Source organism: Schistocerca cancellata, chromosome 1 (genome assembly GCF_023864275.1).
Source record: "Schistocerca cancellata isolate TAMUIC-IGC-003103 chromosome 1, iqSchCanc2.1, whole genome shotgun sequence".
In the NCBI taxonomy this organism is placed as follows: Eukaryota; Metazoa; Arthropoda; class Insecta; order Orthoptera; family Acrididae; genus Schistocerca; species Schistocerca cancellata.
The window spans coordinates 203,409,652-203,433,002 of record NC_064626.1 but is presented as its reverse complement, the minus strand read 5'-3'; the positions used below and the strand labels follow the sequence as shown (position 1 = coordinate 203,433,002).

Genomic DNA, 23,351 nt, shown 5'->3' with positions numbered 1-23,351 from the left:
CAGCATATAGGCTCTCACAATGAGGTGGCATAAAGCCACAGAATTGAAGGGAGATTCTGTTGGGAAATAGGGTTTTATAGCCAAACAACCAGGGCAAAATATGGTGTAGTTAAACAATGAGATTTGAGAAGAAAAATGTGTTGCATTGCTTACTAAATGATCCTTGTATACAAAGAAGGGCAGCCCAAAAGATCAGATGTTTTGTTTGATCCATGGGAGAGTGTTATAGAAATGCTGAGAAGCTGGAACTGGCAGACACTTGTAGATAGATGCCAGTTATGTCACAAAAGCGTTATTACTCTTACCTCATCGCTCATATCTCTGCAACAGACTTACAGGGGATGGCAATATAATGTGAAACCTGTACTTAGGTGGGATTGGTTTATTAATAAGGGGTTGGACCCCCATTTGCCTGTAATACAGCTGCACTTCTTCTTGGAATAATGACATATAATGATTGTATAGTCTCCAGTGGAATGTTATGCCACTCTTCAATCAGAATCTCTTCTACCTCCTGTAGTGATGAGGGAGGCAGAAAACAACTCCGGAATCTGTGCTCCAATACCCCCCACAAGGGTTCGATAATGTTCAAGTCCGGGGATTGTGGTGGCCAGGGAAGATACTGCAGTCCAGTTGCACACCGCAACTGTTCTGTCCTGGCTGTGTGGATTGGTGCATTATCATCCTGAAATATGGCATCATTGTTGGGGAGAAAGATTTGAATCATGGGGTGCACCTGAACACCTAAAATGTTCACATAATTGTTGGCTGTAACACGACTTTTGAGAGTAATGATGGGATCAGCAGAACACCATGATATAGCTGCCCACACCATCACACTTCCACCTCCATGCTTAACCATCTGAATGAAGCAATCAGGATTGTAGGCTTCTTTTAGCATTCTCCAGACGTAAACCAAGTCCAATGTTGGGAACAACGAAAATGTTGATTCGTATGACTATATGACGTGTTTCCACTGATCAGCCATCCAGGATTGATGCTTCTGACACAATGTTTTATGCTTCTTTGCATTGGTTGTCATCACTAATAATTTCAGTGTAGCACTTAATCCAGAAATATTCATTGTATGTGCACGGCCAGCACATCTTGGCACAGTGTTACACCGTCCGGGTTATCTGGATACTTCCCACTGACACCAACCTATCAGAACTCTGGAGATGGGAACTTGCCCTTCAATATATTCTCTCTTCCTGTTACCCACCAGGCCTCAACCTCTGCTAATTTCAAGTTGCCGCCCCTCGTACCTCATCTGTCATTCAACAACATCTTTGCCTCTGTGCTTCCGCCTCGACTGACATCTCTGCCCAACCTCTTTGCATTTACATATGTCTGCCTGTGTCTGTATGTGTGCGGATGGATATGTGTATATGTGTGTGTGTGTGTGTGTGTGTGTGTGTGTGTGAGTGTATACCTGTCCTTTTTCCCCCCTAAAGTAAGTCTTTCTGCTCCCGGGATTGGAATGACTCCTTACCCTCTCCCTTAAAACCCACATCCTTTGGTCTTTCCCTCTCCCCTCTTTCCTGATGAAGCAACCTTGGGTTGCAAAAGCTTGAAAGTTGTGTGTGTGTGTGTGTGTTTTTATTGTGTCTATCAACATACCTGCGCTTTCTCATTTACATAATGTGCGTTGTTCTGTGTAGATATGGCAGCTAATGAGCTGTCTATCCACAAATCTGCTCCAGAATGCTGACAATGCTACATACCACAACATTTATGATTTCAACATCGCTTCAATCCCTGTGCTATTTGAGTTCTCCAGCAAGAACAAAATCCTTTGAACTGAGCAGAAGTGCTTATCTCCTGCCTCACTACACTTTTCAACTTTTTCCTTGCTCCATATATTGTTTCTAACCAGTTGCCACAATTGTTTCCTCTCCTTGCCCACCCTGTGGGCAACAACCATTCATAAGCAATCAGTGTCACCAATCAAGCTGGCTCTAATTAAAAAAGAATATGAAATGCTAGTAAAAAATATATGGATACCAATAACTTTTTTTTTTTTTCCTAGGTATGTGCACCATTACATCACCCACCGAAAAAGAAACAACTGGTGGCGAATTGACAGACATGCTATTTTAAAAGTGAAGTTGAATCTTGAGAATTGGACATTTTCTTAAACTGATTCATGAGAACAGAATTTCAGCCATGTTTTTAAATTTGGATGGACTCAACTAGTTTCTTTTTTTGCAGCTGCCAAGTTTACAATTGCTGTGTAATGAAAGGCATAGAGGTAACCAATCAGTATATAGGAAGTGACTCATCAGTAGGCACATAAGTGAAACGGATAATGTGAAAGTTAAAACTTTCCCAGTGCATAGATTGTTCCTTGAAATTTCAGGCAAACTGCTGGATGTCTGGAACTCGCTATTATAATATTTAGGTGCAATATCCTCTGCCCATCTTCAGACAAATACTGGTAAAAATACACTCCCAATTTAAGACCCACCGACATGTGCATGGTGCTAGAGCTCATCTGCTTCTGGTGCAAGGCAGTGCTTCATGCTGAGTGCCCTCCGTTGTGAAAGCTCATTTCATCAACATCAGGTTGATTATCTTCAAACAATAAAATTGGAGAACAATTTCCACTACTAATAAGGACTTCCGACTTGTTTTTTCAGTGGTTCATTGATGATGGCTTTCTAAAAGTTTGATGTATGGGCCACAACTTTTGTTTCTTTGAATTTTCTCAAATGATCAGTAGAAATACAGTGTTTGGCGACAGCGGACTTGCTGTTTTGGAGGAGGCAAGTATGCCTCTGGTGTTCCATGATGCACTTGTGACAGTGTGTAGCATTTACCCTATACAGTTACATGGAATCTTACAGACTCCAGAGTTGCACAGCTGTAAGTCATCTTTGATAGTTCCTAGAAGCAAGAAGGTTTTTGATAAAAGAAAAAAAGATCACTTCAACATATGTTTTCTTAATATTCTGCCTGTTTGCAGAGTAACATTTCCACTATCTGGGGAGTGAGCTGTTGTCTTGAAGACCTCGCCCTTTTCCTTCTTCTGACATTTGTACGTCTGTAGTGCTTTGTGTACTTATACAAATATCCATTGTTCAGGAACACAGTTTGATGTTGTTCCAGTTTTGCTTGTAGGTTATTGGCAGGTGAGATAGTATGAACTCGGTAAATCAAGGTATTTAGAATGCCCAATGTTTGTACTGGATGCTGGCAAAAAGTAGCATGGAAATACAACTCTGTATGATCGAGCTTTCAAAATACTGAATGTCCTAATATGCCATCACTCTCACATTGTACCAAGACATCTAAAAACAATGAACAACCTTTTTGATCCATCTCCATAGTGAATTTTATGTTTATATGTCTGAAGTCATATGGTGAAGGAACAGAGACAGTCCTAACCATGAGGCCGAACTATAAAATAATCATTAATGTATTGCCAAAATACTCTTCATCTTACAACACTTGAGTTGATTGCCTGCTTCTCAAAATCTTCCAAAAAAAGGGGAGACAATGGACTGCCAATGGCAACACTCAAATTGTTCTAAAATGTCATCGTTAAATAAGGAGTATGTCAAAGAGAATTTGTGCTTGAATAATGCAGTAATTTCAATCCTAAACCTTTTGCACATGAGTTACAGTAAGTCTCCCAGAGGCCTTTATGGTAAAAGTGAAAAGACATCAAAAGTTACCAACAAGTCATTATTTCCAAGCTTAAGCGGTTTAAGTCTGCTGATAAAAATCAGTAGAATATGATGTAGACATTTGCCTACAATAGGTTTGAGTAAAGGTGCTAAACAGTTGGCCAAATCATTATTGCTTACAGTAAGTTGTAGATGTGCACCTTCGTTGTGGATCTTACTTGGTCTGTCCACCCTAGATGGAAAAGAACTATGTGGTCTCAGCCTCTTAATGACACCTTTTGATAGGAAACTGGAGGTCAAAATTTTCACATGGTTAGTAGGACACTTATCAATCTTGTGATATGTTAAGTCACATAATAAAGCATTGATCTTATTAATTAATCCTCCAGTGGCATTAGCACAGCTGTGTTACCCTTACCGTCTTTGAGTACTACTGTATCATATCTGCTCTTTGGTGGCGTGGCTCTCGTCAACACATGGCATTCCTTTGCTGCATCAGCTACAAGATGGCACACAGCCCCTACAGTGGGCCTGATGAAGTTCTTCACTAGAGGTAGTGAAACATGTAAGTTAGGACTTATTGCCAGCACAGACACAGTCATATCATTCATAGATTTCCACCACCAAGTTGATAACATATCATCGAGCAGGAACCTACTGCATCACCCATGATGCAAGTGGCTTATCTTTGCAATATGCCTTGTCATAGCCTTATTGTGCATCCAGTTGCCTTGGAAACTGTCATACCATCCACTCAGTCCAAGACAATGAAAATAATTTTGCTGTGACTTCTAAACACGGATACATATCTTTGGACACACAATCCAGTTCACACTAACTAAGATGAATCCTTTCTCATATCACTGGCATGCTCGCTTTGTATCTGATGATATTTGCAGCAGTTATATTAATGAAATGTACTATTTTCAAAAAATGTGGAATAATGCCCATGTCCTTATGACTTAATAAAAATATCAGTGAGCTCAAAAACTTCATTCGTATTTCATGCAAGTCATCTAGTCTTCTTGTCGCTTGGTGTGAAACGTTAAAACTTTTCTGGCATACAGATTGCTCCATGAAATTTTGGATGAACTGCTGGATGTCCATAGTGTGCCTTCTTCAGGTGAATATTGTCGAAAATATACTGAGTTCCCCTATTGAAGACCCTGCCGGCACATATACTATGTGATCAAAAGTATCCGGACACCCGCAAAAACATACTTTTTCCATTTTAGGTGCATTGTGCTGCCACCTACTGCCAGGTACTCCATATCAATGACCTCAGTAGTCATTAGACATTGTGAGAGAACAGAAGGAGGCACTCTGCAGAACTCACGGACTTCGAGCATGGACAGGTGATTGGGCATCCATTGAGTCATACGTCTGTATGCGAGATTTCCACACTCCTAAACATCCCATGGTCCACTATTTCTGATGAGATAGTAAAGTGGAAACATGAAGGGACACGTAAAATGCAAAAGCATACAGACCGACCTCGTCTGTTGACTGACAGAGACTGCCGACAGTTGAAGAGGGTTGTAGTGTAATAGGCAGACCATCACACAGGAATTCCAAACTGCATCAGGATCCACTGCAAGTACTATGACAGTTAGGTGGGAGGTGAGAAAACTTGGATTTCATGGTCGAGCAGCTGCTCATGAGCCACGCATCACGCCAGTAAATGCCAAACACGGCCTAGTTTGGTGCAGGGAGCATAACCATTGGATGATTTAACAGTGGAAAACCGTTGTGTGGAGTGATAAATCACAGTACACAATGTGGCTATCCGATGGCAGGGTGTTGGTATGGCAAATGCCCTGTGAACATCATCTACCAGCATGTGTATTGCCAACAGTAAAATTCGGAGGTGGTGGTGTTATGGTGTGGTCGTGTTTTTCATGGAGGAGGCTTGCACCCCTTGTTGTTTTGTGTGGCACTATCACAGCACAGGCCTACATTGACATTTTAAGTACCTTCTTGCTTCCCACTGTTGAATAACAATTTGGGTATGGCGATTGCATCTTCCAACATGATTGAACAACTGTTCATAATGCACAGCCTGTGGCAGAGTGGTTACATGACAATAACATCCCTGTAATGGACTGGCCTGCACAGAGTCCTGACCTGAATGCTATAGAACACCTTTGGGATGTTTTGGAATGCTGACTTTGTGCCAGGCCTCACTGTCCAACATCGATAGCTCTGCTCAGTGCAGCACTCCATGAAGAATGGGCTGCCATTCCCCAAGAAACCTTCCAGCACCTGATTGAACATATTCCTGTGAGAATGGACGCTGTCATCATGGCTAAGGCTGGGCCAACGCCATATTTAATTCCAGCATTACCGATGGCAGCCGCCACGAACTTGTGTCATTTTCAGCCAGGTGTCCGGATACTTTTGATCACATAGTGTATATGGTGTGCCCAGTTGGCACTATGCAAGCATTGTTAGAGCACATGTGCTTCTGCTGCAAATCAGTGAATGCGCTGCACCAGTGCTGTCATGATGAAAGCTTCCCCGTCCAATATCAGACTGATTGTTTTCACAAGGTAAAATCATGGAATGACCTCTACTGCCTTCACAGTTTCGTCTCTCAAAACTATTCATTGTTTTCTATTGTAATCCTTTCCTGTTTAATTTGACAACTGCCTAAAGCTCCCTTTGAACCTCTTGGCAAACTCTGGTTCTTTTACGTTATCCAGCTCCAATCTCACTTAATATTGTACCTTATGGCAATTTCTTCAGTTTTAATCTGCAATTCATAACTAATAGATTATGAACAGGATCCACATCTGCACTGGGAAATGTTGTGTAGTTTTAAATCTGATTCAAAATCTCTGCATTACCTTTATGTAATCTGCCTGAAACATTCTGGTATCTCCATGTATCTTCCACTTATACAGATGTAGGTCATATTTGTTGATGTTTGTTGTATGATATTTGTTCATGTTTCACTTCCAGCTGCTGAGCGATTTTGAACAAATGCAGGATGAAAAGCGCTCTGTGATTGAGAACATATGGAGAGACTTTCAACAAGTTCTCCGAAATTATTTTTCAGAAACTGAAAACAGACGTTCACATTACCATATGCTGAAATCCCAAGACAGTGAAAGTACTAAAACAATTAATGATTGCAACATGAAGATTAATTTGCTGACAGTAAGTTTAATAAGTACATAGCTTTCTCATTTGTCTAATAAACAAAGGTATATTACCATTTGGCTAAAAACTTTCATGTTGCTATGTTTACATTCCATGTAGGAACAAGTTGCTGCATTGAAGCTTCAGCTGACTACATTAAAAAGTGAACAGAATAAGAAAAAGGCTGATCTAATAGAGGAGCAAGAACATTGGCAAAAATCTTTTTGGGATATGAGAGTTAAATTAAGTAACGAAAAGAAGCTAGATGAAAAACAAATGTTGCTCATGGTTACTTGCAGTAACAATACCATCAATGTAAGTTGGTCATCATTTTCACCAAATAGTACTATTGTGTTTCAAATACAGCTGTCTTACATATCAAATAGTACAATACTTTCATTTATTATGCATAACTGTGATTGTTGGTTTGTTGTGTAAGCTACACAAGGCAAACAAATGGTTTAACATGGAATTTCACGTATTTTTACTTGCAATTTTATGTCTTTTACTTGCACCTTCATAACTCAGACATCAAGAATTAATGCAGAATAAATAAATGAATCAAACAGTACTTGTTTGGCATCTAACTGACAAGTTTGATGTTAACTTCCACTGAGTCCATTTGTACATTTGTTGATAGCATTCTGTAGATCCTATTAAAAAGGAGGACCTCCAGGGGTATGAAACAAGTCAGGATCAACATTAACAAAAGACAATCAAACCACAAACTTAATCAGTACACTGTATTAGTAATAAATTTTCACTATACTTCAAAATGCTGTTCATGCATTATCTATTTATTTACTCAAATAACCATTTTGGAAAGTATGGTAAAACAACTTTGGCTTTGCTTTTTTTGTTTAATTTTCTTTGCTCTCAGGCTTTCTGTATCCTTTGAGGGTGTTCTTTCTCTTCATGAGTCAACTTCCTTCCATTGACTGGCCTCTTTCTTTTCTTTTGTGTTGCTTCTCTGAAAAGTTTTGTTGTCTATTTATCCATTCAAATTCCAGTGTTTTTCACATCTTTGTTAATTTCAGTGAACCATGTGGGTTTGTAGCTGTTAAGTAAGGTGAAGATCTACTCAGTTAATCTGTTATCATCCATTCAGTGTAAGTGTCCATTAAACTGATTATTTATACACAAGTGTAGAAAGCATTTGCCTGAGCTGATGGAGATGGGGAGGGAATAGAAAAGAATGTAATGAGGAGAAAGCAGGAAAAGAGTACAGAGATGGAGAGACAGTTTCCATCTGCATGCTTAAGAGGAACTTGTGCTGGAAGGGGGTATCCAAAAAGTCACATACTGAAGCAACTGTTGAAGTCATTTATATTGTGGTGTCACATTTGCTGCAATTTGGTGGTGGTATTTATGCAGATAGACAGTTGGTTACTTATCATGCCCACATAGAATGCTGTACAGTAATTGCATTGTAGCTGATATATAACATGGTTGCTTTTACATGTGACCCCGTCTTTAATTGAGTAAGAAACACCTGTGACTGGGCTGTGGCAGGAGGTGCATCGCAGATGTGTGGGGTGAGTCTTGCACCTGGGCCGATCCCTGGAAATAACCCATGGGTGCAGGATTGGGAGCAGGTTTGGAAGAGTGATGCACAAGTATATTCTGTAGGTTTGGTAGGCAGCAGGACACTACTTTGTGGAACGTGGATAGGATTTTGGGTAGGATATCCCATATCTGAGGATGTAATGAGAGTTAGTCAAAGCCCTGGTGGAGGATGTGGTTGAGGCTTTCAAGGCAAGAATGATACTGGGTATCAGAGGAGTGCTGGTTAACAGTTTTACTGGTGTCAGAGGAGTAGATGGTGTGGGAAATTTGTTTATGGATGAGCTAAATAGAATATTGTGTGTAGGCTCTGGTTAGCTTATCAGTAAATTTCGACAACTCCTGCTTTTCACTGCAGATGCAGCATCCATGGATGGCAAGAATGTGAGGAAGAGATTTTTGACATGGAACACATGACAGCTGTCAAAGTGGAGGTACTGTTGGTAGTTGGTATGCTTGTTATGGACAGACATATTTACAGAGCCAGAGATGTGAGGTTATGGAGGAAAAAGCTGTGAGTTCAGATCTTGAAAATTTCATCAGTGCATGTAAACTAGACAAGAGGTTTTAGACATTGACTGGATAGGAAGCATTCATCCAGATCATTCATAAAAAGGTTGGCACAGGATGGTACCATACAAGTACAAATGGCAATGCCACATATTTGTTTGTAGACTTGGCCTTCAAAACTGAAATAATTGTGCATCAGGATGTGGTTGGTTAGGAGGATCATGGAAGATGTAGTGGTTTTGGTAGTGTAGGATGTTGGAAAAGGTAGCGTTCTATGGCTGTAAGGCCATGGGCATGGGCGATGTTGGTGTACAAGGATGTTGGATCCAAAGTGACCAAAAAGGGGTCAAGTGGTAATGGGCCAGGAACTGTGGAGAGGTTGTGAAGAAAGTGAACAGTGTCTAGATTATAGATGGGGTGTTACAGACTGTAGTTTCAAGGTGTTGGTCAACGAAGGCTGAGGTTCTTTCTGTGGGATAATTGTACCCAGCCACAATGGGACAACAATTAGGGAGACCTGTCATTGGGTTTGTGGAGTTTGGAGAGTAGATAAAATGTACAAGAGTGGTGGGGATTGTTGCTGTAATGAGGAGGGAGATGGACTCAGGTGTCGGTTTTGGGATATACCTATGGCCTTGTGGAGCTGCTTGAGGTGATGTTGGACTTCTGGGAGGGGATCAGGGTTGTAAGGTTTGTATAGAGAAGTGTCAGAATGTTGGCAGAGACACTAAGCCATTTATCACAATGACTCAGGAAGGATGATAAGGTCTTATTGTTTTCCAGGTTTCAGATAGCAGAGTGCTTCATAGGAGTGATATTGGACTCAATGGGGAGGGATTTATGAAAGAAAGGTGAGGGCAGCTTAGACGTGAGGAGTTTCTGAAGACTATCTGGGGATGACTGGGTAAAAGGGGAGGAGGATCATGGGTGGAGTGCTGTTGGAACTGTTTTGAACAAAGTTCTATATGGGGTAAAGAAAAGAAGGTCCTCTACAAGCCTGCCATGGTGGAAATTAGGTTTGGCAATGCAGATTGACTATAGATAGTCCCATGTGGGCATGAGACAGCTGTAACTGGGACAGCTTCCTCTGATAGTGCTGGGAATGTTGTTCCAGCTGTTGAAGGACAGGAGTTTCTGTTGCAGCGATCATGTTCATGTGGTTGGGGTGACAGGGTAAAAGGATTTTACAATAAGTGTTGAGGCTGTCAAGTATGGTTTGAGCCTGGATTGTGTGATCATAAAGGACCAGATTGGTGAGGGTGAAGGACTCATGGAATTGGAAAAGGTGAAGATTCTTGCTGTAGGATGGGTGACAGCCTGGGATGCCAATTTTAAGGGTAAGCTCATTAGGTGGGATACCATGTGCCAGACAGGATTCTAGAAAGAGGATGTGTAATTGTTGGAGTTTTGTGAGGGCAAAAGAGGGTTTTTGAAATTGGTAAAGGTAGAATGAGAAAGGATTTACAGTAGGATGGTCGGGAAACAAAACGAATAATTAAAAATTTATTAAAAATCGTTGAAAATAATAAGATAAAAACTTGTTTTCGATGTGTTTTAAGGTATAGAGAGCTACACAGAAAGCTCAGAAAATGTTTTAAAGGAGCAGTAAGTACTGGGCATACTCATAAATAAATAAATTTGATTACAAATTGCAATGCATGAGAGTAAGAAACACATGAATTTGTAAATAAACTTTTGCTATTGTACAATGAGATTGTAAATATACATGCACAATTGGCTAATGGTTAAGGTGGGTAGCACGATTCGGTAGAGGAGACTATGTGAAAAACCACAGTGGAATTAAATATTCGATTGCCACATGAGCGCAGAGCTATAGCACTGCACTATTTAGTGTGGTTTGCCATTACAGCAGTGGATATTCAAATTGTGCTACAGAGGGTGGCTGGAGTGTGTTCTGAAGGAAGGTACTGTAGAGGAGAGTACAGAAATATTAAGGAATAAAGAATGGACAATGAGCTGTATGTGTAAAGAAAGATGTAACAAAGGTAAAAGGTTGTGGGAAGGAAACATAAAGAGAGACAGTAACAAAGATAGAAGGAAATGGGAGGAAAAAGGCGAATCGGCAGTCTTTAACAACAGTGGAAATTCCTGGATGGAGCAAGACGTAAAATAAGGGAAAGTCAATGACTCTCCTATAATGGATGAATGTGTGGTGCACAGAAATACGCAATAGGAAAAAGCAGTGCTACAATCAGTTTAAAATTACTTGATAGTTGATGTCTGTCATTTGCCACCACTGTGTTGCCACATCAGCTGCCAGCTACCGGTCAGTTACAGGCGACACACAAACATGGCAAGTCACTTCGCAAAAGCTATTAATGTGCAAAGTGGAGCAATGTTTGTAGCGGCTGCTGCAAGGTATGTTGGAAATGGATGCTCTGTCGACAGTTGATTTTAAGAAACCAATGAAACCAATGAACTGCGGCAGGAAATGTGTTTTGTAACCCAAAATTTAAACTCATGTTCCAAGCTAACAACAACATCATGATATGTAATGTATTGGAGACAGCCATGGCCAACAATCTGTGACAGAACTAAAATCATGATTAAAGCTAACCTCTACAAGCAAACTCGAGGCGGAAAAAAGTTCAGTTTCAGCATTGAAAGCAAACTGTAAATTCTTGCTAGCATTGGTTATCTGAAACCATCCCCTCACTGGCTACATGAGCTATCATGTCAAAACCAAGGAGTAGTCCTTATTGGCACTTGGTTGCAGATTATAGATGACAAAGGCAGATTCCAAATGAAAAAGAATGATTGATAGAAAAATAAGAGCATATAAAAAAAGTCAGTATGAAGATGCAAATGATGAAGCAAAGAATTAGGAATAAAAAATACAATTAAACCAATTACTTGAATAAAAATGATGATAAACTTTTTGGATTAGATTTAGAAATAAAAAAAGGTCATGACATTTGCTGAGATTCGGACCTAAGACCTTCAGTGACAGGTTAATAATTACACTACCCACTGCGCTATAGTACAACAAAATCAACTTGTTACATTTTTTACTCTGATCACCCAGTTGCAGAGATGAATTGCAGCCTTGAAAAACTGAGTTGCATGCAGTCATGTGAAGCTTATGTAATATAAGCCGATCCCTATTATTATGATAGTTGCTTATGTGACTGTGAATTGCATCTCCTTGTGTCCTTTCCTATACTCTTCCCACCTCCATCAGTTCAGGCAATTGCTTTCAATAAACATGTATCAGTAATCAGTCCTACAATGACCACAAAAGTGAGTATTTGGGTGCCTGTGTGGTTGTTTGTGGGAATGTGTATATTTGCACTAGAAATGAAGTCAGTGTGTGGCGTTGTAGACTGGGAGGCCCCATCCAGAGAAGTTCGTCTGCTGAGGACAAGTCTTATTTCAGTCAATGCCACATTGGGTGACTTGCAAGCTGGTGATGAGGATGAAATGATGATGAGGACAACACAAGACCCAGTCCACGAGCGGAGAAATCTCCAACCCAGCCGGGAATCGAACCCCGGCCCACTGCATGGGAGGCAAGCATGTTACCACTCAGCTAAGCAGGTGGACTTTGCACTAGAAAAAGAGCTGTTACTCATAATCCAGTGTGAATGCTGTTCAGGGGGTCCAAGTGGAGACTCTCCTCTGTGAGGTCTGGACGGCAGCTGAGAAACTATGAAGTGCCTTTGATGACAATAAAATGTTACTAGAGTTCAATCATATACTCAAAATACACTCCTGGAAATTGAAATAAGAACACCGTGAATTCATTGTCCCAGGAAGGGGAAACTTTATTGACACATTCCTGGGGTCAGATACGTCACATGATCACACTGACAGAACCACAGGCACATAGACACAGGCAACAGAGCATGCACAATGTCGGCACTAGTACAGTGTATATCCACCTTTCGCAGCAATGCAGGCTGCTATTCTCCCATGGAGACAATCGTAGAGATGCTGGATGTAGTCCTGTGGAACGGCTTGCCATGCCATTTCCACCTGGCGCCTCAGTTGGACCAGCGTTCGTGCTGGACGTGCAGACCGCGTGAGACGACGCTTCACCCAGTCCCAAACATGCTCAATGGGGGACAGATCCGGAGATCTTGCTGGCCAGGGTAGTTGACTTACACCTTCTAGAGCACGTTGGGTGGCACGGGATACATGCGGACGTGCATTGTCCTGTTGGAACAGCAAGTTCCCTTGCCGGTCTAGGAATGGTAGAACGATGGGTTCGATGACGGTTTGGATGTACCGTGCACTATTCAGTGTCCCCTCGACGATCACCAGTGGTGTACGGCCAGTGTAGGAGATCGCTCCCCACACCATGATGCCGGGTGTTGGCCCTGTGTGCCTCGGTCGTATGCAGTCCTGATTGTGGCGCTCACCTTCACGGCGCCAAACACGCATACAACCATCATTGGCACCAAGGCAGAAGCGACTCTCATCACTGAAGACGACACGTCTCCATTCGTCCCTCCATTCACGCCTGTCGCGACACCACTGGAGGCGGGCTGCACGATGTTGGGGCGTGAGCGGAAGACGGCCTAACAGTGTGCGGGACCGTAGCCCAGCTTCATGGAGACGGTTGCGAATGGTCCTCGCCGATACCCCAGGAGCAACAGTGTCCCTAATTTGCTGGGAAGTGGCGGTGCGGTCCCCTACGGCACTGCGTAGGATCCTACAGTCTTGGCGTGCATCCGTGCGTCGCTGCGGTCCGGTCCCAGGTCGACGGGCACGTGCACCTTCCGCCGACCACTGGCGACAACATCGATGTACTGTGGAGACCTCACGCCCCACGTGTTGAGCAATTCGGCGGTATGTCCACCCGGCCTCCCGCATGCCCACTATATGCCCTCGCTCAAAGTCCGTCAACTGCACATACGGTTCACGTCCACGCTGTCGCGGCATGCTACCAGTGTTAAAGACTGCGATTGAGCTCCGTATGCCACGGCAAACTGGCTGACACTGACGGCGGCGGTGCACAAATGCTGCGCAGCTAGCGCCATTCGACGGCCAACACCGCGGTTCCTGGTGTGCCCACTGTGCCGTGCGTGTGATCATTGCTTGTACAGCCCTCTCGCAGTGTCCGGAGCAAGTATGGTGGGTCTGACACACCGGTGTCAATGTGTTCTTTTTTCCATTTCCAGGAGTGTATTTACAATTAGTTACTCTCCCACACCAGCCTTGACTGATGCTTCATTCTGCTGCATTTAGATTCTAGCTAATGTCTGTTTAGTTAGCTCAGCATCTGCATGCCCAGGCGATAGTGCTAGTGAGCTCGGCGCCACAGCGAATTCCTGGCTGGCCAGTGGTGGTCATGCTCAGCACAAAAATATGATCTCTCATTAGCTGTTGGAATGTTTTTGGTTCTATGCCAAATTCTACTATGGCCCATTAGCAATGTGTCTGGTGTTTGTAGCTGTGTACTTGGTCGATCACTTCCCTATTGCCTGGTGGGTTTACCTGGAGGCACGTGGGTGCTGAACAGGCAATAGACCCCAAGAGGCCCTATTACTGGCTTCTGCATTGAAGTTCAGTGCAGGCAGCACTCTGCGACGGTGTTGTTGGAAGACAGTCAGATTCTCCATCAGTAGATGGTAGGTGGCAAACAGTGTGGAGTACATCAGATGAAGACCTTCATCTCAAGCACATCTTCAGCTGGTTCATGGACTCGAGCATCAAGGCCATAGACTCACTACAGTATTGTTATCATAGAATCAAGTGCTATTACTGTGAATACCAACGATCCCAGTGATCAGCTGACGAGAGCTGTAATACTGTAGTATTTACAAGGAGCTAATGTGAGGCTATGACATGAAGCTTAGTTCATAATGATAGCATGTGTCCTCCTTATTCTGCTGTGTTCACTTAACAGGCTGTTAATTGTTGTCCCTGCTATGTGCTCACTTGCTTTGTGGAGATAGAAGTACCAAATATTATTTCAGTTTTGTTTTTATTTATTACTAATTCATTTTTTAGGTACTGTATTGAAATATCCACCATCGTCTGTGTTTACCTTTTCACTTTGGCTGTATTAGGATTGGTCAGTATGAGGGTTGTATCATCAGCATATATTACATCTTGTAGGACGAAGAACTAGATTGATCATTCACATACATTACAAGGAGAAAAGGGCCCAGGACAAAATCTTGTAGTACTCCTGTAGTAACAGGCAGGGCATTTGATGTACAATTATTTGTGTTGACAGCTTGTTTCCTATTTGAGAGATATAAATTAATTAGTGGTAATTCATTACCCTCAAGTTCATATTTTTCCAAATTTAGATATTAGAATATCATATGATATGGTGTTAGATACTTTACTCAGATTGAGAAGCCTAGCACAGGCCAAAGAATGGCTTTCAAAACATTCCAGAACATTTGTTACCAGAGATTTTACTACATGTAGCAAGGAACAGATTAGCTTGTCGGGTTCAGCTACACTGGTGGCTGTCCGACCTTTGCTTAACGTGATTCAGAAGAATGAAGACCTTCAGTTGAGCAACAATAACTTTATTGCGAGCGCATATCTGACGACACCCGGCATGCATGGACAGATCGGAGCTATAAAATTTGCTTCCGGCCTATACAGAGGATCCTTAATCCTCGGAAAACTTCCGTAGTTAGGAGAGAAAACAGTATTCGTCCACACAAGTCAGGAGGCACGGAACTACTCACTAACTCAAAAAACAAGGAATAATAATAATAATAAACAGAACGTATATAAAAGCTAGAAAACACAGCGCCTCTAGAGGCTGGGCGCGGAACTACACAAACGTCGCGTAAAGTAATTACAACGGCACACCACTGCACTGACACACGCGCACAGCACACACACTCACCGGCAAGCTTGAATTAGCGTGCGGCAGCGTCGCTACATGAGCCCCCCAGGCAGAAGTGGAGCGTCGGCGTCGAGATACCGCACCGGAAAGTGCACCTGACGTCCAGAACGGGTCGTCCTTGTCGGAGGAGGAGGAACAACGTCAGGAGGCGGATGTTGTGCTGCGTTGGGCGGCGGATGTTGAAGAGCCGGCACCGGAGATGTGGCATCAGTGTCTGGAACAGTGGTAGGTGGATGCCTATGACAAGGTGCCGCTAGTGGGGTGTCAGGAAAAACATACACAGGTTTAACCCGATTCAACGCAACAGTCGTGGTTTTGCCGTTCACTTGGATATCCATGGTGTGGGCACTGCGCCGTAGCACTTCATATGGACCAGAATAAGGAGCTTGTAGAGGCGGTTTAATGCCCTCAGTGCGGAGCATGACGTGACGACATTGTTCCAGGTCCTGGTGCATGAAAGTGGGCGGCTTGCCATGACGTGTGGCTTTCGGAGGGCGAATCTTTGATACATGGTCCCTCAATTGCAAGAAATCCGGCTGGCTAGTAGCAACTGTCTCTGTGGCATCGGCGCCTACAAAGACCCCAGGAAGGTGCAGTGTTTCTCCATAAACCAGTTCTGCCGCTGACGACCCCAGGTCTCGTTTGAAAGTAGTCCGTAAGCCTAACAAGACCACTGGTAGTGCGGTTGTCCAGGTTTCTCGTGGCACATCTGCGCAGCCTTCAAACAATGGTGCCAGCATTCGATCATTCCGTTGCTTGCTGGGTGATAACTTGTGGTCTTATGGTGGGTGTAACCACAAAACTTGGCCAGCTGTGAGAACAGGTCTGATTCAAATTGCCGTCCGCGGTCAGTGGTAATATGTAGTGGGCATCCAAATCTTGCCAACCAAGTCATTGCAAAAGCGGAAGCTAATGTGTCTGCTGTGATATTATCCACCGGTACTGCCTTCAGCCAACGTGTAAAACAGTCAATCATTGTAAACAGATATCTTTGCCCGTTCGAAGGTGGAAGTGGTCTGACTACATCTAAATGAACGTGGGCAAAGTGGGCGGTGGTATCCGGGAAATCGCTGATCAGTGCGTGTACATGGCGGTTAATCTTGCAGCGTTGGCACTGAAGACAAGATCGGACCCACTCGCGGCAGTCTTTTTGCATGCCTGGCCACACGAAACGTTGCGATACTAGGCGGAATGTTGGGCGTACTAAAAGCCGGTGTCAGAAAGGGACAAGGTCGGCCGCGAGAAACGTCGCAGTATAGCTGTGTATCTTCCCCCGGAACATCAACGTGTTTCAGTTGCAATGCGGAAGCCGTGTCTTTAACATAGGCAAGGAGTTCTTCATCGTCTCTCTGTGCCTGTGCCAGTGCAGGAAAGTCTATGGTACTGGAAACACTGCTGATCCGTGAAAGGCAATCCACAACAATGTTGTCGATCCCAGAAATATGTCTAATGTCAGTAGTAAACTGGGCCACGAACTCAAAGTGATGAAATTGACGGGGAGAGCAGTTGACACTATTCCGATGGAAGGCGAATGTGAGTGGCTTGTGGTCTGTATATATCGTGAAAGTTCACGCTTCCACTTGGGGGCGAAAATATTTCACTGCCTGGTATACTGCCAGGAGCTCACGGTCATATGTGCTCCATTTTCTCTGTGCAGGCGAAAGCTTGTGGGAATAATACGCCAGTGGCTGCCATGCATTGTCGGACCATTGTGTTAACGCAGCACCGATCGCCATCTGGCTCGCATCTACGATAATTGCTAATGGCGCGTCGAGCTGTGGGTGTGTGATAAGCGCCGCGTCGGCCATGCTCCTCTTTGTTGCCTCGAATGCAGAACACATGTCCTCTGTCCACTGTATCAGAGACTTGCTATTTACTTTAGGGCCTGATAATGCCGCCGTCAAAGGTTCCTGCAGCTCCGCAGCGTGAGGAAGGTGTCGTCGATAAAAATTGAGCATCCCCAAAAAACGATGTAACTCTTTGATCGTAGTTGGTCGGGATAGCTGCAAGATAGCGTCCACCTTCTCGGACAGAGGAAGAGAGCCTTCAGCAGAAATCTTATGGCCAAGAAATGTCACCTCTGACTGCCCAAAAACACACTTGTCCACGTTCAAGACGACACCGTAACACTCCAATCGCTGAAAATCTCTCGCAGATGTTGTCGGTGTTGTTCGTGGTCAGCAGAGAACACTAACACATCGCCCAGGTAGGCGAAACAGAATGGCAGCCCCTGCAGAACCGAGTCTATAAACCTTTGCCAGGTCTGAGCGGCATTGCGTAAACTGAAAGTCATAAATTTGCTTTCAAATAAACCGAAAGGCGTTATTATTGCAGTCTTTGGAATGTTTTCATTGGCCACCGGAATCTGTGTATACGCTTTAGCGCAGTCCAGAACTGTGAACACCATGGCACCATGTAAAGCGTGATTATAATCCCTCAGTAATGGAACGGGATATCTGTCCGGCACTGTTTGCGCGTTAAGCGCACGGTAGTCACCGCATGGGCGCCAAGCTCCACCCTTCTTCGGAACAAGATGTAATGCAGAGGACCACGGGCTCTTAGATGGCCGCAGTATGCCCTCGCGAATCATGGCATCAAATTCTTCCTTCGCTATCTTCAATCGGTCCGGAGCGAGATGCCTAGGTCGGCATGCTACTGGGGGGACTATCAGTCATTTGAATGTGATGCACCGTGTCATGTGGTATACACCTGGGAGCGCCGGGCGGCCTGGTCAAGTTCGGATAGTTAAGCAGTAATTCAGTGTACTCACCCTCCATAGCATGGACCAACTTGGCACTGTGCATTGCGGTGTTGTGACAGAAACCCATGACTGCTAAGCCAGTGACGCTGTCTACCAAGCGTGCGTTCGCGACGTCTGGCAGCAGGTGGTACTGCGCGAGGAGATCAGCCCCGACGATCGCCTCCATGACGTCAGCCACTGTAAAATTCCACTCGTACGCGCGACATAGGCCGAGATTAAGCTCCATCCTCTGTGTGCCATATGTTGCGATGGAAGAATTGTTGGCAGCCGTCAAACGGAAGGCAGTTGGCGGCCGGCAACGATGTACGGCTGTTCGTGGTATGATATTCAAGTCCGACCCAGTGTCAATTAAAAACTTTACGCCGGAACTCCTATCGGCAATGAACAGGCGCTTGGAGGATAACTGGCAGTCGGTTGCGCCTATTGTCGACCGCTGGTGGCGTTTGGGTGCGAGCATGGTGATGTGCACTTCCTTGCCTGATCGCCGAATCGTCGGTGGTACCAGCACAATGGTACCTCGCCTTGTGGAGTGGTAGTACCGCTGGAAGATGTGCTTCTCGAACGCCGCCGTCTGTATCGGCTTCTTCTATTATTGTCATCGTCACGTGCCAGCAGCGCACTGACCTGGGCGCACAAAAGCTCAACCTTGGCAGCGTGCTACAGATGCGGTACTGTTTGCACTGTTGTCCAACGCCGCGACTGCGCTGACCGGAGCTGGTGTGATCGCGTCCTGAATCTGGTCTGCTAGCTGCGCCACGTCATCCAGCGGCATATCCGTTTGTGAGGCGATTATGGCTTTTATTTGCGGCGGCAACCTACTGCTCTACAGCGTTCTGAGCAGAATGTCTGGCACAGTAACGGTGTCAACTTTGCTGCATAGATGTTGCAGGTATTGAGAAGGCTTCCTGTCGCCAATTTCTTCCTGTGTCAGAACCTGATGTATCCGGTCCTCTTGTGATGCGGCCACCCGTCGAATCAACTCTGATTTTAGCCTGGCATAAGCTCCAGCCTCAGGCGGTGCTGTGATTATGTCCTGCACCTCGGCTGCATAATGTTGGTCGAGTTGGCTCACAATCAGCGCAAATTTAGTTGCTTCGACCGTTATTCCAGCGCAGCTAAAACTTGCCTCTGCCTGCGCGAACCAGAGTACCGGGTTGTCAGGCCAGAACGGCGGCAAATGGACTGCAATCCTGGAGACGGCCTGCTGTTCGGTCATTATGTGCTCGTTACTTACGTAGCTCATGGCTGCTTCTTCTTAATCACGTCGGTCTCGGCTTGAATCATGTCGGGGTCACCACTTGTCGGGTTCATCTAAACTGGTGGCTGTCCGACCTTTGCTTAACGTGATTCAGAAGAATGAAGACCTTCAGTTGAGCAACAATAACTTTGTTGCGAGCGCGTATCTGACGACACCCGGCATGCATGGACAGATCGCAGCTATAAAATTTGCTTCCGGCCTATACAGAGGATCCTTAATCCTCGGAAAACTTCCGTAGTTAGAAGAGAAAACAGTACTCGTCCACACAAGTCAGGAGGCACGGAAGTACTCACTAACTCAAAAACCAAGGAATAATAATAATAATAAACAGAACGCATATAAAAGCTAGAAAACACAGCGCCTCTAGAGGCTGGGCGTGGAACTACACAAACGTCGCGTAAAGTAATTACGACCGCACACCACTGCACTGACACATGCGCACAGCACACACACACACCGGTAAGGTTGAATTAGCGTGCAGCAGCGTCGCTACAAGCTCATTGTTCTCATAGTAGCTGCATAATTGGTCATTTGTGCAGTGTTCTACGACACTTAGACATTACGGAAATGAGGAATATTGACCTGTAACTGTCAGGATTGTTTTTATCTTCCTTCTTCTAAACTAGGACAACAGTTTTGGATTTCAAGGCATTAAGGAATTTTCCAACTGGAAACATGTAGTTTATAAAGAAAATCAGAGAAAACACTATAATATCAGAGATGTATTTTAGGATGTAATTTGAAAAGCCATAAATATATACAATATGTGAGTTACCGTATTTACTCGAATCTAAGCCGCACTTTTTTTCCGGTTTTTGTAATCCAAAAAACCGCCTGCGGCTTAGAATCGAGTGCAAAGCGGAAGTTCTGAAAAATGTTGGTAGGTGCCGCCACAACTAACTTCTGTCGTTGAATATATGTAGCGCTTCGCAGGCACAAAGATAAATACTGGCACCAAAACCTCTGCCCCAGTAAATAAATTTAAAAAATGGTGGAAGATGAGCTTTTTTTCTCTGCCCTGAGTTTCGACCACTGCATTTTCATACATTACCAAACGAAGTAAATACAAATTCCATATTGTTGAACTTCGAATGTAGCAGCATTTCAATGCACTACGAAAATCCGACTGGCAAGACTGTTTGGGATGTTTGTCAATATGGCCAACTCTGCGTTCTGAATTTTTTCCTACCTGTGAGGAGAGATTGTTACTAATAGGAACTTTTATGAATAGGAACTTTTGTGAATCACATGCAGCATTCTTTTCACCATAATAATAAACATTTTGCCATGTATTCTTTCGTGTTTGCTGCTATCTCATTTAAATCCTGTCTGCCTAATAAACTACGAAACTAGAGTGAGACAACAGCTAATGCGGAAGAATATACATATCATGTCATGTTTATATTCCTATTATTCTTATGCCGAATAGTAATACAGTCAGAAATGAAGCACGGCAATTGATTAGATTTTTAAATCTAAGATGACTGTAATTTCTGTGCAGAAAGTTATGTACTAAAGAGGCGTCTGCAAAGATTTTCAAACGGAAAAAAATTTTCGTTGAACTCTTGTTAAGAACATCTTCTATCACACGCAGTCTGTTATTTGGTTCTTGTTGATCACTATCAAAGAAAGCAGCAGTGTAAGTAACAACAAATAGCAGTCTCTTTCCATTGTTTCGCTAATGAGACAATTCCTCTCTTTTTCTTAAAATTGTAAGTGGCGGTAGCGCGCACAAAAGCAAGCCATGCCGCGAGCGGCGACAGGTAGTAAACACTCATTATCAGAATGCGACAAACAATGCATGACACAGTACAGTAATGCATTTTCAGCTTTGAGTGACGTAAACACCTATAACAAAGAGAACGGCACTTATCAGATCAAAGATAAATAAGCAATCAATTCAAACCAGACGAAGCACGTGAAAAAGGAAGGGTACCCGTATAAATACGGTCGGAGCGCCTGACCCATAGCAACGGCTACCTGGTAAAGCTTAACTGCTAAGCTTACGACTCGAACCAAACTACTATAGCTGTATCGTCATTCATTTGGCGTAAATTGTGTCTCATATTATAATGGACCTACTTTGTTTCGATTTGGAGGTGCGGCCTAAAACTTTTCTCTCCCCTTGAATTTCGAGTCTCAGATTTCAAGTGCGGCTTAGATTCGGGAAATTTTTTTTTTTCCTCGATTTCGAGTCTCATTTTTCAGGTGTGGCTTAGATTCGAGTGCGGCTTAAATTCGAGTAAATACGGTACGTGGATTAGATACAGTTTGGTGTACAATCTTTCAACTGACTTCAATCCACTTAAAAGTAATGTATCTCATATCAGATAGGCCTTTATTGTTCAAAGTACCTTCAGAATTATGTAAAACATTCTAGGTTTTCTTGCTGCATCAATTCGGGATAAAATCTTGAGCTTTCGATGATAGCCTTCATTGCCATTGTCAGGACTGTCTTCACTGTTGGTGTGGTGGCCTTATATAGCACATAGACAGCTTCTGATTAGTTGGCTTGTGGTTGGTCAGCGATTACGTACTGCTGTCACAGATGGTGTCAGTGTCCGTCTGTGCTGGTGGTGCCAGTGCTTCTTTGGGAATGTAAACACTTCAAGGAATGTTTCCACTGCTTCTCTGCATTGAGCGCTCATTTCCATGCACTGCTCAGATAGTATCTGCTATCACGGTTAAAGTTCTCGCCCATTTTTATTTCAACAGCCTCCTTAACAATACAATCACAGTATGTGGAGTCATGGGACAAAAATTTTGTTTTGTCAAGCAGTATTTTATGTCTGTTAGTGAGACTGTGCTCTATTGTTGCCGATTTCTCTAGTTCTCTATTTTCAATATGGCGTTGGTGTTGTGCACAGTGGTTGAAAATGGTACGAATGGTCTGACCTATGTAACAGCTTCCACACTCACAGGGGATATTATAAATTCCAGGGACCCTGAGACCGAAATGGTTCTTAATATGGAGCATCATCTCCTTAATTTCCTAGGAGAACAAAAAATTGGTCTTATATCCCCCCTACCCAGGACTCTTCCTATTTAACTGGATATAGCTCCACGAAAAGGAAGAACCACAATCGTTGGTTCATCCTGTGAGTGTGCAGCATTTTCACATTTCCTTTACTTGGAGAATGCCGCCTTTGTATCTTGTGCACCATAGCCATTCTTTCGGAACATGTACTTCAGATGGTTAACATCGGACTGCAAAAGCTCTTCGTCAGAAACAGTTTTTTCTCTTTATACCAACATGCTCAAAACGGCTCTCTTCTGTGTAGGATGATGGAAAGTCTGTGCATTAAGATATAATGCAGTACACAGAGTGGCTGAGATGCCTGTCTGCCTGACATTGTACTAAAATGTCTAAGAATGTCAACCTTCCTACCTTCTCCATCTTGACAGTGAACTGGTTATATGCTGTTCATGTGTTGCATGAATTGTTCGAGAGCTTCTGCGCCATGTAGTCAGACCATAAATGTATCATCAACATAATGATGAAATAAAGATGGACAGAGGGGAGCCAAATTTAACGGACTTTCTTCAAAATACTTAAAAAAAAATTGCCAATAATGGAGATAATGGAGAACCCATTGCCATACCATCCATCATTTCATAAAATTTGCTACCATACAAGAAGAAGGTGGTCGC

At 43.6% G+C, this 23,351-nt stretch overlaps 1 protein-coding gene across 1 annotated transcript in view; it reads left to right on the top strand.

Annotated features, from left to right (window-relative positions):
- Nucleotides 1-23,351, top strand: part of LOC126163402 (dynein regulatory complex subunit 2) — a 64,557-nt gene that overhangs the window by 26,717 nt on the left and 14,489 nt on the right. Inside the window, exons 6-7 of the mRNA XM_049920177.1 lie at nucleotides 6,591-6,788; nucleotides 6,891-7,085. Of these exons, the coding sequence (XP_049776134.1) occupies nucleotides 6,591-6,788; nucleotides 6,891-7,085 (393 nt within the window). The remainder of the gene's footprint in view (nucleotides 1-6,590; nucleotides 6,789-6,890; nucleotides 7,086-23,351) is intronic.